At 45.1% G+C, this 16,719-nt stretch overlaps 1 protein-coding gene across 7 annotated transcripts in view; it reads left to right on the top strand.

Moving 5' to 3' along the window:
• The window catches only part of Grb10 (growth factor receptor bound protein 10), a 121,674-nt gene that overhangs the window by 3,450 nt on the left and 101,505 nt on the right, over positions 1-16,719 (top strand). For 2 of the 7 annotated variants that reach the window (XM_060365684.1, XM_060365683.1), the window contains exon 1: positions 7,783-7,941. The exons of 1 other annotated variant lie outside the window; for it this stretch is intronic. In XM_060365684.1, coding sequence (XP_060221667.1) covers positions 7,783-7,941 — 159 coding nt within the window. Of the gene's footprint in view, positions 1-5,730; positions 5,876-6,921; positions 7,182-7,778; positions 7,942-8,321; positions 8,810-16,719 lie in introns of those variants that run through there. 4 more of the 7 variants (XM_060365687.1, XM_021647175.2, XM_021647178.2 and 1 more) reach the window with 4 other exon arrangements.

Raw genomic sequence — 16,719 nt, 5'->3', positions numbered from 1 at the left:
AAGTTTGATATTGTAGTCATTATTTTTTTATATAAAATCCAGTTGAGAAATATGGGAGATTGTGAGGGGAATTTGAGGCAGTCGAGTTAGTTTGTAGGGCTTGGCAAATAGGTGCTTTGGGATTTGGGATGTATTCTTCAGGGTTTACACACTAATGAAAAGGCAGATTGATAGCTCATTTATAAAAATGGAATGAAAAATGGCATGATTGTCCTTTGAGATATCAACCACAAAACCATTTTATAGAGTTCCAAAAAAGCATCTGAGAGGTAGAGATGGGTGCCTCTGCTTTGGAGATGAACAATAGGAACCCCCCTCCCCCTTGTACTAGAATATTCTTTATTTTTAGCCATTTACTTCTCATTAGATTTTTGAAAGGTTTTTCCTTGATTGTTCAGATCCTAAATTAGAGGTGCTTGTTATTTGATCTGAGCCCTGCAAAACAGGACCTCATGTTGCTCACGTCTACTGGGGCAGTAGGAATCAGTACTTAGAGGAATTGCCTTTCTCGCCCTAGCACTTCCTGCATTATTTGCTTGACTGGCGATTCCTTTGTGTCTCTTGGTTCTACAACTCACCACCTTAGTGAGTCTGAAACAAGTTAACTAACCCCATTTGTAGAATGGAAGTTCATAGAATAGCATAAATTCACAAGGTACAAGCCTCAAATGGGCTGAAAGTTGGTGTATATAAAGGAGTCTCTGGTTTGCAGGCGTAGAAAGCCTGCCGCATTTGTCTTCAGACTCTAAAGATTTGCGTCTGGACTCCAATGAGGCTTTTATCCCGGCCGGACTGAAATGAGCACGTACACTTATCCTGGACATGCTGACCACGTCCCCCGGGGAGTGGCTGCAGCCCCATTCCAGGGCTGTGCTGGTGGGCAGCCCCACCCCTCACTGACTTCCTTGCAGGGTTTTGAGCCAAGTAATTAGGCCTGGGTAACTGCCATTAACAAGGCGCTCCTAAAGCACATGGCACAGAAAGAGCTCTGTTGGTCCTTATCACCCTGCCATCATTGTCAGCACAGCTAATGCTCAGTTGGAGGCCTGGGATTCTCACTTGCTCCTCTGGAGCAGGTAGAGCTGCAGAGTACATTGCTCTCTGGCTGGCCCAATGTGATCTGTAGTTCGGCTTAAGCCTCTGACAATAGGAAAGCCATGCTGGATACCTACAGGTCCTTCCTACCTCCTCCCCCGCTCCACCCCCACCCATGGAAGCCAAAGGACATGAATGGGAAAGGTGACTTAGCCACACAAACTGCCTTCATTTGTATGATTTGTAGGGACTTTGGCTTGCTTATTTTTCTCTTTCTCTCAAAGTGCTAAAATCAAACTCAGGACTTGTACGTGTTTTAAAAAGTGCTCTATCATGGAGCTATAGCCTTAGACTTTACGTTAATATTGTAAAGTATCATCCCTGGGAGTTCTTGGGCAAGTTTACAACTAAAATGGTCTTTAGTATGGAAACCTTTATATGTAACACCATTTGACCATTTGTAATCTGAAAATCACAAGCAAACAATCCCCTGCCTACCAGATTTTAACCTTTAGTAATACTTTTAGGCTCTAGGAAATTCTTAATGACCAAAAGCTAATATGAGTAGAACAACTTTCAAGTTTAGATGTTTGCATAGTAGCCTCATGTCTGAGGACAATGCCCTGCACCAAATCCCATCGGGCCTGCTTAGCAGTACCACAACCAAGAAGGTCTTTGTATCAGGGTTTGGGTAGGAGGCGGAGCCAGGTGAGTCTCCAGTCTTCTGAGTGTCTCCCTGGGCTGGCCTCACCCAAAGCCTAGTGCCCATCTTTCCACCTTGGCATCTAATGGGCCAGCACAGGCTGTGGTGTTCTGTTCCCTGAGAGCCTACAGTTTGCCAGTTCTAGGGAGCTGCTTGCTCTGTTTCAATGAAGATTGTGTGGATCTTACAGAAAGCACTCCAGGATGTTCCTAGAGAGATGGGAACACCATGCGCTGTGCTGTGCACCTCCTTATTGTGGTTAGTGAGCACAGGTGGTAAAAGGAGTGCCTCCCTTCCTTGTTGGATCATCCCTAGATAGCAGGTTTTTCCTGGCCCTTCTCTGTACTTTGTAGCCTGAGGGGCTGCAAGTGGACACAGGCCGGGGCACTGTTCCCTGGCGCCCTAGATGACTGTTTGGAGAGACACAGGCTCAATTCCTCAGTTATCAGATCAGAGAGGGTGGGTTGGTTTTGGTTCCCCCCCCCCTTTTCTTTTTATCAGAATGATAGATAAGCCATTAGTAGTTTAAACAAAGTTAAATTATTATTCAGAACACTAGACTTAACTGCAGTCCCCCACATTTGCTTTCATAAACAGGAGCTAAATAATACGTAAAAATCCCTTTCAGCCTCCCCCCCCCCGAGTAGCCCCCCCCCCCCAGCTCAGGTTTTCACAGTTTCTTTTACAGTAGAAAGTGAGGATTTTGCCTTTTGTTCTGTCCTAAGTACTTTGGTTTCCTCATTGTTTCTTTTAGACAGATAAGGAGTATGCAGAGTGGGGACAGTCCCATAAGTGCCGTTAACATCTATGGCAATATAGCCTACATTGAAACCTTGTCATAAATTCATAGGACATTTTACTTTTTGCTCTAGTTGGTTTTGCCTAGGTTTTTTTTTTTTTTCTATGTCACCACTTCTTACCCCAAAATATACACATATCATACCTCTTAATTGCATTAGGTCATCTTTCAGTTTTTTAGGGTTTGTTTGGATTGTTTGTTTGTTTTTGTTTTTTTGAAACAATCTTCCAAGTGCCCTTTGGCCATGCCTACAGTCACTGGTGTCTTCCTGTACATTGTACATTGCCAGTTCTGTGCCTTCTACATCGTCCTTAACATGGCTTTCCTCTTTCTTCGTGGATCTCACAACTTTTTTTCAGTTTATTAAATCTAATGGAGAATACTCTACATCAGCTTTTCTCAAAAGATGTGCCTTGTGGGTGTGAAATACCTTTAATTAATACCTCCCTTGTTAAGTGAATTTCTAAATTTCAGTTGGTTTTCCCTCAAAGAGTTGAACCCAGCTACTGTTTTAGGACAGCCTAAAGCTGAGGATCAATCTCATTTGATTTTTTTTTTTTTTTGTATGAACAAATACCAAAGTGTTTGTTTTTCGGGGGGGGGGGGGCTAATTGGCTTGGTTCTTGTTGTGTCTAGAAACTTTTAGGCATTCTCTTTGCATGTGCCGAATTTCTTTGGCTATGTGACCTGGTGGAATCGGCGGGGTAAGTTGAGGACTCTTTCAAGCGAGATTTTTTAAGTGTTGGACAATTGAATCAGTTCTTTTTTAATTTCTTTCTTTTTCCAAGAGTGTTATTTATTTGGGCTTTTTTAGCTTTTTGGACTTGATTTCTGGTGACTGAACCCAAGCCTTCACCCAGGTCAGGTAAGTACTCTACCAACTGAGCTTACAGCCATAGCGAGATCTCTTATTAAAGTTTTGGTCTCCATTTCTGTAACCGCTGTGGGGCTTTAGGTTTTGGATAAAATCCTTAATTTTTATCTTTAATCTTTCTGTTAGCTTTTGTTTGTATTTTCATTTTTTTTAACTCCTAAGGACACCTTATTTCTTTTATTTGTTGTTGTGTTAGGAGTTGAATTCAGGGCTTTGTACCTTCTGGGCAATAATAGCTCTACCTCCAGCCCTCTGTGCTTGTGCCTTATAGTACTTTTTAGAGCAGTTTTAGGTTCAAGATATACTTGAATGCAGTGGACACAGCTTTTCTCCATGGCACGCCCAGCATCTACCATGGTAGCAAGTCCCACAGCAGACTGGTAGATTTCTTTTAGCTGGTTTACCTGTGTTAGCACATTATTGGTACTCAGAGCAAGCATTCTTTTTAAATAGCATAACATTCCAGTTTTGTTGTGCAATATCTTGTTATCTTATTTAAAAATAATAATTTTAAAAGTTTTTCCTGCGTAGTTTCTTCCCGTTTACTTTACTTTATTTTATTTTATTTTATTTTATTTTATTTTATTTTATTTTATTTTATTTTATTTTATTTGGCTTCTTTACATCTGACTTTAATGGGAAGCAGACTGAGCCTAGAGAGATGGGTAGGAGGCAAGGCCCCCAGGGAGCCACCATGAAACTGAGCAGAGCTGAGGGCAGCAGTACTGTGGCACTGGCTTGAACTGACTGTAGAGCTGGGGAAGCTAGAGTCCAAAGTTGCCTCTCTCATTGGTACCTCTTGCTGGCAGCCAGCTAGTGTTCCATTGCTGCCTGTAGGGGCTGAGTATACAGGACAGGGGTTCTGCACACTGTAGGCCTCCTGGGTGTAGTAGAGACAGAAGTTCTGGAGCAGACGGGTGGACAAAATGGTGGACAGACCCCAGCGATGCTGAGTCCCATAGCTTACCCATGGAAAGCTAGAGTGGCTTCTGCCCTGCTGTATGCTCCCTTTTCTAATTTAGAGGCTTTGTATGGACCTGTGAGGCCCTTTCTGCTCTTCCACTTGGGAAGCCTGTGGAGCCCCTTATGAATGGTGGCTTTAACTAAGCCTCAGTTCCAGTCTATGAGGCCCTCTGATACCCATATCTTCAGAGTTCTCCATGGCTCTGAAGGGAATAGGGCTTGGGAACTTTCACTAGACCCATTGTTTCTAGTCTGGGACCAAAGGCTAGCCTATGCCTGCTGACCCCTGTCCTGTGACTTGCCCCACTACTTCTGGAAAAGTCTATTGAGGAAGAGGGTGAGAGCCCCAGGTCTAACTATTCCTTAAGACCTCCAGTGCTAGCCAGGTGCGGTGGCTCATGCCTGTAATCCCACACTCAGGGAGGCAGAGGCAGGCAGATCTCTCTGTGAGTTCCAGGACAGCCAGAGTCACACAGAGAAGGCATCTTAAAAAGGAGAGGAAGAAAGGGGGAAAAAGCAAAAAAACACCTCCAGTGTTTCTTGTTTTGGAATCTGCCTCTTCTATGTTTGCAGGAGTAATGGTGGCTCTCATTTCTGAGATTTTTGAATTTGCACTGATTAGATCATATTCCATCCTTGTTTTCTAGTTAGATTTCAGTTGTGAAGCATTTGACAAGTCGGTTACCTCTTATCCATTGGCTTTGATGTCACAACTGAACAACAGGTGTCCAGTATGTTAGAAGGCATGAAGTCCTCCTCACCCCCCCTTTTCCCTTTTTTTTTTTTTTTTTTTTTTTTGATAGAGAAGAGTAAGGGTTGGGGTCTTTGTTCCTGTGAGAAGTACTCTTCTAGGCCAAGAAGTTGTAGGACAAGTGTCATGTTCAGCCAAAGGAGTTCTCCTACCCCCACCCCCAGCTTTGAGCAGCCAAGCCAAGGAGTCCCAGGGAGGCCTAAGCCACCTGTGTAAGTTGACTGTCTAAATTGAATATAATCCTGGAACACAGATCGTCCCTCCCTGGACTGTGCTGTAAGTTTAGGCGTGAGCCTACGTGTGTTCCTTCCCTTCTGCAATCTCAGGGCTGGCTTCTGTCTGTCATTTTGTCGCTGGTGATGTTTGCTTTGCTCAGCATCTCCCCTAAAGAAGTACATAGTCAGAGTTAGGTTTTCAGACCACAGACAGTGTGTCGTGTAGCACACTTGCCTGAGCAGGCCAGGCGGAAAAGCTCGCTGTCTTTGATTTGGGCTTAGCACTGCTGGTGGCCACTCTCAGAACTGCCTCAAACCTGCTGTTGTTGGATTGACTTTACACTAAAGGAATTCTATGGTACGACTACCTTGAAGCCTCTGCTCCCTAGCAGCATCTTCACTTTCCCCATCCTCTTTCTGTGGTACTTGGAGACCTGAGCGGACCTCCAGCCTACTTGCCTTGCTGCAGCTCCTCGGTTTTGCCTCAGGAAGTGCCCAGATAGGATTTCCAAAGCTCCCTTCTCCCTTTGCAGAGGTGAGTATTGTATAGTATGCCTCAGCTTCCAAATCTGATGGCCGCTGTTGAACACCACTGTTTTTATCACCATCTGCCCATGCTCTCTGTTAGAGGAGAGCGTAAAATCTACTGCTTCCCAGCTCCGTCCCTTGGGGAGTGTCACAAAGAATCTCTCCAAACCTTCTCCTTTGCTTTCTTTATTGTGAACGTGTGTGTGTGTGTGACACTATATTAGTGGTTTCCATTATCCACAAACTGAGTCAGCACTGAGTCGAAAATATTCAGAAAAATTGTTTTTGTGTTGACCATGCTCAGACTGTTCCCACGTCATTATCCATAAATAATATACTATAGCAACTATTTATTGGCAATTTTATTGTATCAGACATGAAGCTAGGGATGATTTAAAGTACATGGGGAAAGATGGTTGTAGGTGTATGTAAAAAAAACATACAAACACACACACACACGTTCTTATAAAGGGGACTTGACCATCTGTGGATTTTGAAACCTGTACGGTTCTAGAATCAATTTCCCAAAGATACTGAGAAGCTGTGTGTGTGTGTGTGTGTGTGTGTGTGTGCCTGTATGTCTGTGTAAAGCCACAAGTATTTCCTAATCTTACGTATTGCTTCCTTTGTTGCAGCTGTGTTTGTGTGTATGTGAGAGAGAGACTAGTGCATAGCAGATGCTTACTATAGAATATTATTAGCTAACTATATGGAACCACACTTTCTTACCGAGATAGAAAAGCGGTATGTTTGTCACTTCCAAAGGAGCCTTTTTCCCTCTCTGTTTTGTGTTCCTGCTTTGACATTTTGGGGAAGGATTTAAGGAGAAAGTGATTCTGGTTACCGAGGTCCGCTGGTCATGGTCATTCAGAGCTCCCCTCCCCTCGCAGGTCAAGAAAATGGTGTTGCTGGTACCGTTGCTTCTTCACCACCCATTTCTGAGCTCCGTATGTCGATATGGTGGACTTTTGGAGTCATGAGAGCTGCAGGCAGCGTTCCTCTTGCCCATCAGAGCGAAGTGGGGTGTGGGGGAGGGGAGGACGAGAAGCTAGGAGCAAGAGGTTCTTCAGGGTTGCCATGAGAACCAGGGATCCGGGGATTGGGCAGCAGAGGGCCCCCGCTGGGCCTCGGGGCGTGGCTGCGTCACATGGGTTTGGTCCTGGGGTTCCCGTAGTGCGCAAGGACCAGCCGCGTCCCTCATCCTCCTGGTCGTCAGGGGTGCCCAGTCAATCCCCTGGAAGCTGAGGAGAGCGGTAGAGGACCAGGGACCGGCGCGGCTGGACAGACTTGCCAGAACCTGTGCAATCATGGGGGTGGGTCCAGTCGGGCATGTTGGGGGGTCGGGGAGGTATGGCACCCTTGCCGGGATGGCCTCTCGGGGAAGCCGAGTCGCTTCGCTTAGCGTGTTGGCGCGTGTTGGCGTGTGTTTGCGTGTGTCTGTGTGTGTAGGCGCTTGTCAGCCCTGTCGGCGCGTGCCGGCCCGTGTTGGCGCGTGCCGGCTTGTGTTGGCGCGTGCCGGCCCGTGTTGGCGCGTGCCAGCGCATGTTGGCGCGTGCCGGCGCGTGCCGGCTTGCGATCGTGCCGGCTCGAATTGCCGGCGCGTGCCGGCCTGTGCTGGCGCGTGCCGGCGCGTGCCGGCCGCGTTCGTTCGCCTCTCAGAGCGCCGGCCGGCCCTGTGGGTTCGCCCGGGAGCTTGTCCGCTTGGTTTGTATTGGCGCCTGTCGGCTTGTGTTGGCGCATGTAGCTCGCGTGTTGCCGCGTGTCGGCGCGTGGCGCGTTGCCGCGCATCGGCTCGTGTCTGGCCGGCCTCCGCGCCCCTCAGGCCCTGGAGTCCTCCTCCTGCGCTGTAGGCCCTTAGGTGGGGCGGAGCCGGGGCGAACCCGAGCGAGCGAGCCGCGCGGCCGAGCGCTGTCCATGCGGAGCGCTGTCCACGCGCCGGGCACTGCCGGGTTCGGGAGCTGTCCGCCGGCCGGTGGCGCGCACGCAGCGACCCCGTGCGGTGAAGGCTGCGCTAGCCGACTCTCCAGGTACGCAGGTGGGCTCCGCTGCTCCGCGACGTTCGGGGGTCCGGGGGTAAGCAGAGACGTGCCCAAGTCCCGGTGGCCGTTCGGAAAGGGTTCGCCTCCCGAAATCTGCAGAGGTCCGAACGGTGGACAGCTCCGGCGAGCTCGCGAGCACGGATGGCCGCGGGCTCGGCGCGCTGTTGCGCTGCCGGCTGCTGGCTCGCTTGCCGGCTCGCTTGCCGGCTCGCCTGCGGTCCGGGATCGCGCGAGCCTGGGTGGACGGCAGCAGTAGGATAGTCTTATATAACCATTTTTTATCTCGATTTTTTTTACTATTATGTAACAAGTAGTAACTGTGCCCACGTAAACCTGTAACTGGAACGTGGAGACGTCGCGTCTGCTCCCAGCCAAGTGGAAGGCAGCGGTTGTGCGAACCAGCTTGGGCTGTGAGCAGACGTGGGCATCTGGGGTAACTGGACCTTTTTCTCTGTTAAAAATAGGATACTAAAAGTCAGCCTGGTCGTCTTTTAAACCTTGATGGAGAATAGTCTAATACAGGAGCCTGGGACGAATGCATATTGTCACTGGCTATCTTTATCTATAAAACATCTTATTTCACTGAAAGAAAATATCAGTTAATTAAAATTGAGTGATAGGGATTTTGTCGTCATTTTTATGTTTTTTTTGAGTTCGGCAAATTGCTCACGTGACCGCAGCCGCTCTTCCTTACCCCTTGACGCAGATCTTCAGAGAACAGGCAGATTACCTGTTTACGTTTTGACTGCCCTTCTCCTCAGCTGCCATTTTTCTATTGACGGCGGGAGCCACTGCCAGGGTATTGATGAGAGGCCTGGACCGAACATTCACCCAGGCTGCGACTGACTAGGGAAATTGTCTCTCTTAGCAAACAGTTTCATTCCTGGACCAGTGGGTAAAAAGTGAGTGTTTTTCATTTTTATTCTTTCTGAATTTGGAACGCAGTGAATGACTGCAGGGATTTTGACCTGTTGGTAGCCAGAGCCTTTAGCCTTTGCCTTTATCTCCTGCGTGTCCTTTTTTTTTTTTTTTTTTCTTTTTTTCTTTTTTTCTTTTTTTCTTTCTTTCAGCGTTGTTAGCTGGGCTGGGCTTTGTTTTGTATTGTTTTAATGACCCTTTTCATTCTCTTTTAGCCCAGACCCCTTGTGTTCAGCAAATGGAGTGAGGACGGGGGAGATTGTAGGCTGGGGATAGGGTTATTGAGATTTTCCTTTCCATCAGTCCTGAGAAGAAAGGTGGTAAGTAACACTTCCCATTTAGGGTTCCACACAACTACGCGCTTAATTTGGGGGTAGTGTGGGGCCCCTGTGTGGACTTAGGGCTGAATTTCTGTTGTGCTTCTTGCCCCTCCCTGTATCTGAACTAGAGATTAGGGATGAGAAATCCTGCCTGGCAGCATTGATATTGTACATTAAGTGTTAGAAGAAGGCAGCAGATGGAGTTAATGGAATTCCACTACCAGTCTGAAGGGGTGTGGGAGAAGTGCCAGATTGGTAGACTTAAAATGTGAGTTATTTTTGCTCTAAGCCCTCTCCTAAGGATTTCCATCACCAGTCACTCTTCTCACAGTCATGTAATTACCACCCAGAACTGGGCATCTAATTTTTTCAGAGAACAGTGCATCTTTTGAATTTTAGAATTAGGTGACATTTAGGCGACAGTCTGAATTCACTGACTTTCAACCCTTGTGGTTCCACAAAAACCAGACAGTTTCATATTTGTGACTTAGAAAGAATGTCTTAGGAAGCTTTCTTGGGCTAGTACAGTTGCACACTCCATCTTAGACTTGGGAGACTGAGGTCTAATGATACCCAAGATGGCAGGATATGGGGGGGGGGGAGCAGAGTATATGACCTTGGAGCCTCGGCCCATGGTGCATATGGGAAGTGGAATCTACCTTCACCATGAGGCTCACTGGAGATTTTTTTTTTAAGCTTTTTAAATTTATACATTTTACTTATTGGGGAATGTGGTCATGTACAGACCATGTATGGCAATCACAGGACAGTCAATGTAAGTTCTCTTCTTTCACCATGTGGGACCTGGGGATTGAACTCAGGCTGCTGTGCTTGGTTGCAAATGCCTTTATTTGATGAACTTGGAAAAGAGATGCTATGTTTGGAGCCTTGTAACTGTGTGGGTTTGGGGTGTTGGGGCAAAAGGTTGACAACCTTCATCTGGTGGGGTTACTACCTAATTAGAGGGAGGGACAACAGTTAAAGGAGGGTGGTGTGGAAGCAGTCTGAGCCCTTTGTACCCTGGGAGGTCTGGGAGAATGTGTCATAAGAGGCCTTTGTATGAGCCATTTTGTTCTCTATTTCATCATTTTTTTTTTAAGGAGTTGGCCTAGGCCCCAGGATTCCAGCTTCTACCAGGGTGGGGCACTGAAAGGCAAATCTGACAGTTGGTGTGGCCACTCAGCACATCCAAATTGTTCTGATGGACTGCATTTGCTTGTAATCCATAGACTACCCTATGGGGGTACATGACTAGAGATAGTTTGACTCTTGAGAGTTTTATAAGTGACTTCTGTAGTCCAGACTTTAAAGGTTTTCAACTTTATACTGATACGTAAAAAACATACATTCAGTAGAAACCCTACTTTGAATTTTGATTCTTTCTTGGGCTAGTAATGTGCTATAATATTCCATTTCTGGGCTGAGGTAGCAGGCACGGCTCTAGTCAGCCATGAGATGCTGAGAAAATAAGGCTAACTTATTTTCGGTGTACTGAACTGTAGTGATGCTCTGTAGAGTGGGCGTGTTAGTGCTGTGCAAGTACAGTATTTTAAACTTACAAGCCGTTGTAAGTCAAAGACTGTGTGTGCAAATGATCCAATGCCTTACCTCGTTCCTGAAGCTATCAGTACCTGAACCCTTCCTATGGAGGTTTATGTCAATTTTTTCAGTATTCTCCCTCCTTGTTTCCAACTAAATGGGCTTTGTTCCCTCAAGGCTGGTGGAAGTTGAAAAGTAAGGAAATGGTGAGGTTGGGATGGGAGGTGGCTAATCAACATTTATTGGGCTCTGCCTTCCTGGTTTTTTGGGGTAGAGGCTTCAGGACTGTTCACTTCAGGAACATTCGTGCTCTGTGGAGAGCTTCCTGAGGGCATCAGGAAACACAAGGGGTGAATTCAGGATGTTTTAGGCTGAAACTTGATATCGATACTGGAGAGGAAAGAAAAGCCTGATGGTATAAATGGGACTTTAAGTCACCTACACATCATTTCTCTCCATTTTGGTGCCAGTCCAGCTTTTTGTCTTTGCTAGTGATGGCCATGATGGCTAATATAACCTCAAGCGGCTGTTTAACACTTAAGTGGGGTGAAAATTGCAAGGAGTGACTTGATGGCTTTTGACAGGACTCTCTCCTGGCACCTTCAACAGATGTTTGAGTAATCAGTCTGTTTTCCCAAACTTGGGTCAACAAAAAAATGGCTACAGTTTAGATGTGAAATGTTTCCGTCTAGGCTCATGTGTTTGAGCACATGGTTCCCCAGCTGGTGCCATTTCATTGGGAGATTGTGGAACCTTCAAGAAACAAAGGAAGTTGGTTACTGGTAGCAGGTAGGCTTTATGGGTTATTGTGTAGACCTGGTTCCCACTGGAGTCTTCTCTACTTCTTGGTGTATGTGAACAGCTGGCTCATGTTCCTGTATAACTTGAGCTATCCTTCCACTGTGCCTTCCCTGTACAAATGGACTGGACCCTCTCAAGCCATAAGCCAAAAGAGAAGTCCTTCCTCTCATGAGTTGGCTTTGGTCAAACATTTTGTCATAGCAACTGTAGCAAATGTTAGGGAAAAAAATAACTAATATGATAATGAAAAAAAACAAAATTATTTTTAAAAAGTGGAAGGATAGCTCAGACTCAATAGAAAAACACAGGAGTTCCTTTCATCCACAGGAATGCACTCTGAGGCCCCCAGAGGTTGCTTGAATTTCAGATAGTGCCTGAGTTAGATAGTTTTCTATCACTAATAACAAGTCAGCTAAAAAAAAAAAAAAAAAAAAAAAAAAAAAATGAAGCCTTATTTTAGCTCATGAATTCAAAGGTTTCCTTCCATAGTTTCATGCTTCCATTTTGTTGGGGGAGGCCTATGGCAGCATGGTGCACCATGGTGGGGGCAGTATGTCCCAGAGCAAAGTGTTCACCCTTTGATGGCCAAGGATAGTGAGAGAAGGAGAAGGGCATATCAAGATCCTTCAAAGGCTAAAATTTCCCTATAGGCTTTACTTCTTAAAGGTTGCAGCCATCTTATATAGCTTCAAAGTAAAGACCAACTGTTTTAACATATGGTTTTTTGAGAGATACTTAGATCCAAACTATGGCAGTACTGAGCCCTGTGTACATTCATATCCATGATAGAATTTTATTTATAAATCAGGCACAGTTTAGTTATTTCTGGAATTTTTCATTTAATGTCAGATGTTGATTGACCACAGGTAACTGAAACCACCAAAATTAAAGCTACAAGAAAGGAGGTAGGCTTGCCATTAATATTTATTTATTGTCTTGAAGGGAGCTAGCAAGTTTCAGTTCTGACAAGTTAAATGTTAATACTGTTAACTGTTAATATTTAACACTATTTCACTGTTTGAAAGTAGTGTTCCTTAAAGTTTGCGTGCACAGGTCTCTTAGGGCCCTGTTAAAATCTGCTGTAGTAGGTGTGATAATGGGGCCCAAAGGTCTGGGTTTTGGACCAGTGCTGCTTGATGCCCATGCACTTCCAAAGCAACCAGGCCTTATGCAGAGAGGCCTTCCTGTAGTTCCCTCTAGTTATCGCTCTCCCCCTCCCCCCAGTGCTTTTTTCTCTAGAAATTGTCTGTTAAAGGTACTTCACCCTTTAAGAAGTATTATTAATAGAGCTATTAACCTGGGAATATTTGCCAAACTTTTTCTGTGATATGCCCTGTATTGTCATAAGTAGCATTCTTAAATGTTCTATTATAAATCAGTGTTTCAACTATTTGAAGTTTGGACATTCGCTTGCATTCCTGTAGGTTTTATGGAGTAGCTCTACCTTCATTTAGAATGGTGCAACTCTCAGGAAAAAAAAAAAAAAAACATAAACCTTTTGAATCTTGAGTGGATTAGGAAACTCTGCTTGCCTTCTTTTGAACCAGTGCCTTCTTTGAGCCGCCGTGCTATGCTAAGGATTAAACACAGGGCCTCATGTGCCCTCCCGCCGAGTAGCTCGCCTTGCACTTGTACACTTAACACCTTGCTTCTCCAGGGACCCCTGCTTAGTGCGTCCACCTCATAGTAGCACGGTAAGAAATAGGAAGGGCCTTGCACAGTGTCTACAACGACAGCAGAGATGTCCCACTGAGGCGGCAGCCTGCACTCTTGCCCTGTCTTCTGTCAGCTTCACGTTGGCCTGGCCGTGTCCCGAAAGGTAGGTCTGTATTGTCTCATTACTAACACCGTTAGGGGAAGTGACAAAGAAATTAGCTTTCATCGTATTTGAACATGTGACTTAATAAATAAATAATAAAACATTCCATATTTATTAATCTATTCCACCACTTTTTCAGTGCTACCTTTAAAAAAAAAAAATCTGACACCAAAATACATCCCTGAATAATAAAAGCACTGCTGAACTCTTGTATTCATGCCTATTCTAGTTGCTCAATGGATGTATTAATAGAGCCCATTGGACTTTGGGCCCCATTCCTTGTCACCTTTTTATCAAGAATCATCCTGGTCATGTTGAAATATTGGGCAACTTGGTGTTTTCCTGAAGGTCCATGGCCCAGGAAGCCTAGAAACAGTAGGCTAATGCAAGTTCTTTGTGCTTTCCAGAAAACTCACTGTGCTTTGGTATACTGTGATACTCTGAAGGGAGGAGTGACTGCAGTGGCTTGAAGTTATAGGACACAGAACTCCCTGTTTTGCCTATTACTTCATGACAGTAGCCTTTTGTAGTGTTCTCTTCTATACAGTCAGTCTATACAGAGGTATAATTTACACACCATGAAATTTACCCATTTAAAGTATTCAATCTAATTTCAATTAGTGTATTTATGAATACGTACACCAGTATGGTCTGAATGTATGACCCCAAATTCTTGTGTAGCAACTTGTGCAATAGCATTAAAAGTTGCAGCTCTTGGGAGATAGGTAGATCATGAGGTCAAAGACCTTCTGTGTGGGATTAGGACTTTAATAAAAAGGATTGAATGAGTAGATCTATTCTCTTCTGTGCCTCGTATATATAGAGATGTTTGTCTCTGGAACACAGAGCAGTAAGGCGCCATCTTGGAAGCCAGGAGCATGAAGGCAGCAGACTTGCTAGTCCCTGAATGTTAGATTTTCCAGCTACTAGACTGTGATGTGTATATCCAGGCTTACAAGCACTTGTTCATTTGGTAGTTCTGTGTTTAGGATTTTGAAGAATTGCCAAGCATTTTTCAGTGGCCAGACCATTTTACATTGTTAACAGCAATCTATGAGAGTCCCTAATTCTCCACTTCCACCCTATTGCCATTGAATTCATCTTACTATATGAATTGGTGTCTTACTGATGTTTTGAGTTGCAGCTTATTGTTAAATTGCAGGATCTCACAGACACTGCAGGTCAGTCTCTGTGGGTGTGCTTTGCTTTTGTTGTGGGTTTATCTGAATGAATGTCCTATAATGGACAATGGTTTTCTTTTCTTCATCTTCTTTTTTTTTTTTTTTTTTTTTTTTTGGTTGGGGAGTGGGGGTAGGGACTGAGTTTAGAGCCTCTCACATACAAACAAGCACTCTACCACTGAACTGTAAAAGCAATCCCCCCTCTTTTTTTTATTTTTTTAATGAAGTTACTTACTCTGCTTCTGATACCACATCTGAGGGAACCGTTATGAGACCCCCCTCATGGAGATTTTTTTTCTGTGCTTTTATCTCAGAGTTGAACAGAGATGTTTTTACTTCTGCCCTCCCAGCTGGGTGCTTTTTTTTCTAATTAGCATTACTTTTCCTCTTGCTTGTCCTGGATAGGACTTTCAAATTAAAGGTCCTACATAAAAGTGGCAAGAGGGAGGACCTGTCTTGTTCTCTATGTTAGGGAAAATGCTTTCACTCTCTTGATATTGAGTGTGACCTAAGTTGTAGGGGTTTCACGGTTCTTAGCACAATATTGGTCAGTAAATATTCAATTTCCTTCCCCCCCCCCAGTATAGTTTTCAGGGAAGAATCCATATGAGTTAATTGTTCTGTGGTTACCTGTTGGGTGTCTGACACCATGGCCTTTGGAACATGTGTGCCATGATTTTGCAAAGTTCCTTGCTTTTTTTTTTTTTAATTTCTGAGGCCATAGAGGTAGTGACGGTGACAGGTAAGATTGCCTGGAGATACACACCAGCGTCACAGTCTCTTAACTACTCTTTGTGTACCATCAGATTTTGTATACCCATATGACATTTAAATTTAGATTGCATTTGTAACACTCTCTCAGGGCCCACTTTGGCTTTTCAAGGGAGAGCATTGTACACTTTAATGTACCAAGTCCTTAGGAGAAGGAGGAGGTGTGATAAGGCCCTTGCCCCATTTGGAAAGTGCCTCATGTTCCCAGGTCAGAAATAGATCCTTGAAGAGCTATGCTCAGTCCCGAATCTGATGGCCTGACCACAGGCAGAACGTGTTTGGATGTTCCAACTCGTTGGGAGGCCTGGGTTGCACAGTTGTTCACTGGGGCCTCATAGTTCATTCCTCACAGGCAGCAAATTCTAGCCTCCTGCATTTGGAACAGACTGACACAGATAGTGTGTGTCAATAAAAGCTGGGCACTGTTCCTCCTCTGGCTAGGAAGATCTGCTTTGAGACTATGATGAGTGTTTTTCAGCTTACCCTCTGAATTCACATTGGCAAAAAGAAAATGGCCGATCGCTGGCCACCTGGGTGTTGGCCACCCCAAAGAGGCTTGATGCACCTCGGGGCAGGACTAGAATTTTCTTGGAAACTAGAAATACTGGAAGTGTGACATTTTCCTTCTGTCTCTCCTCATGTGTGTGACTTTTCCAGAAGGCAGTTAAAGAATGTTCTCCATGGTTCAACATGCAGGCTAGGGTTCAGGGAGCACAGCTGAGCCACTTCTCAAGGTGATGACCTCCAGGGGCCCCTGACAGGGAGCAAAATGAAAGGAATTGTCCTCGCCTGGCCACTAGCCATATGCAGCGTGTTGTGCTGCACGTGGTCTGGCCAGGGACATTCATGCATATGACTAGATCTCAAGTGAAAATTTATGAAACCTGGTATGATTTTTTTAGAAATATCTTTTGAGGGAGTCATCTTGAAAAGGCTCTAAAACAACCAGTAATGGGGATAACCAAAGGGTGTTGAGGTGGCCTTTTTACTCAGTGCATTACAGAGCTGTAGGTTCCAAGGGTCTAGAAGGAAGGGGCTGGCAAAGCAAACAGCTTTCCCTCAGTGGCTCTTGTCTGTGGCAATCTTTCAGGGCCACAGAGATAATGGTTCTGGTGCATTGCATCAGGGCTTTGTTGCCAGAGGAGCAAGGGTCAGCAGTTTAAGGTCCCCTCCAGACCCCCCGAGGGCAAGCTCAGTCAGAACAGGTTTAAAGACTTGCTTCTGTGCAGTTTTTGCAGAACTGATAAAAAATAATGGCTGACCATGCATGCCACAGGCTGTTTGTCTTTCCATACTCTTCATTCCTGGATCTTGAGCAATGATAAGAGTTGGCCACACTACTCATGACTTGTATGCCTAGACCTATGGAAGCAAACCTAAAGCCCATATTAGAGATGGCACAGTAACTGAGCATGTTAAGCCTGAGAATATGGTGAGCACCCAGAAAGTGCTAATTTAAGAAT

Source organism: Meriones unguiculatus, chromosome 12 (assembly GCF_030254825.1).
Source record: "Meriones unguiculatus strain TT.TT164.6M chromosome 12, Bangor_MerUng_6.1, whole genome shotgun sequence".
NCBI classification, from domain to species: Eukaryota; Metazoa; Chordata; class Mammalia; order Rodentia; family Muridae; genus Meriones; species Meriones unguiculatus.
The sequence above is the reverse complement of the archived record's forward strand: the minus strand, read 5'-3'. Positions and strand labels throughout refer to the sequence as shown.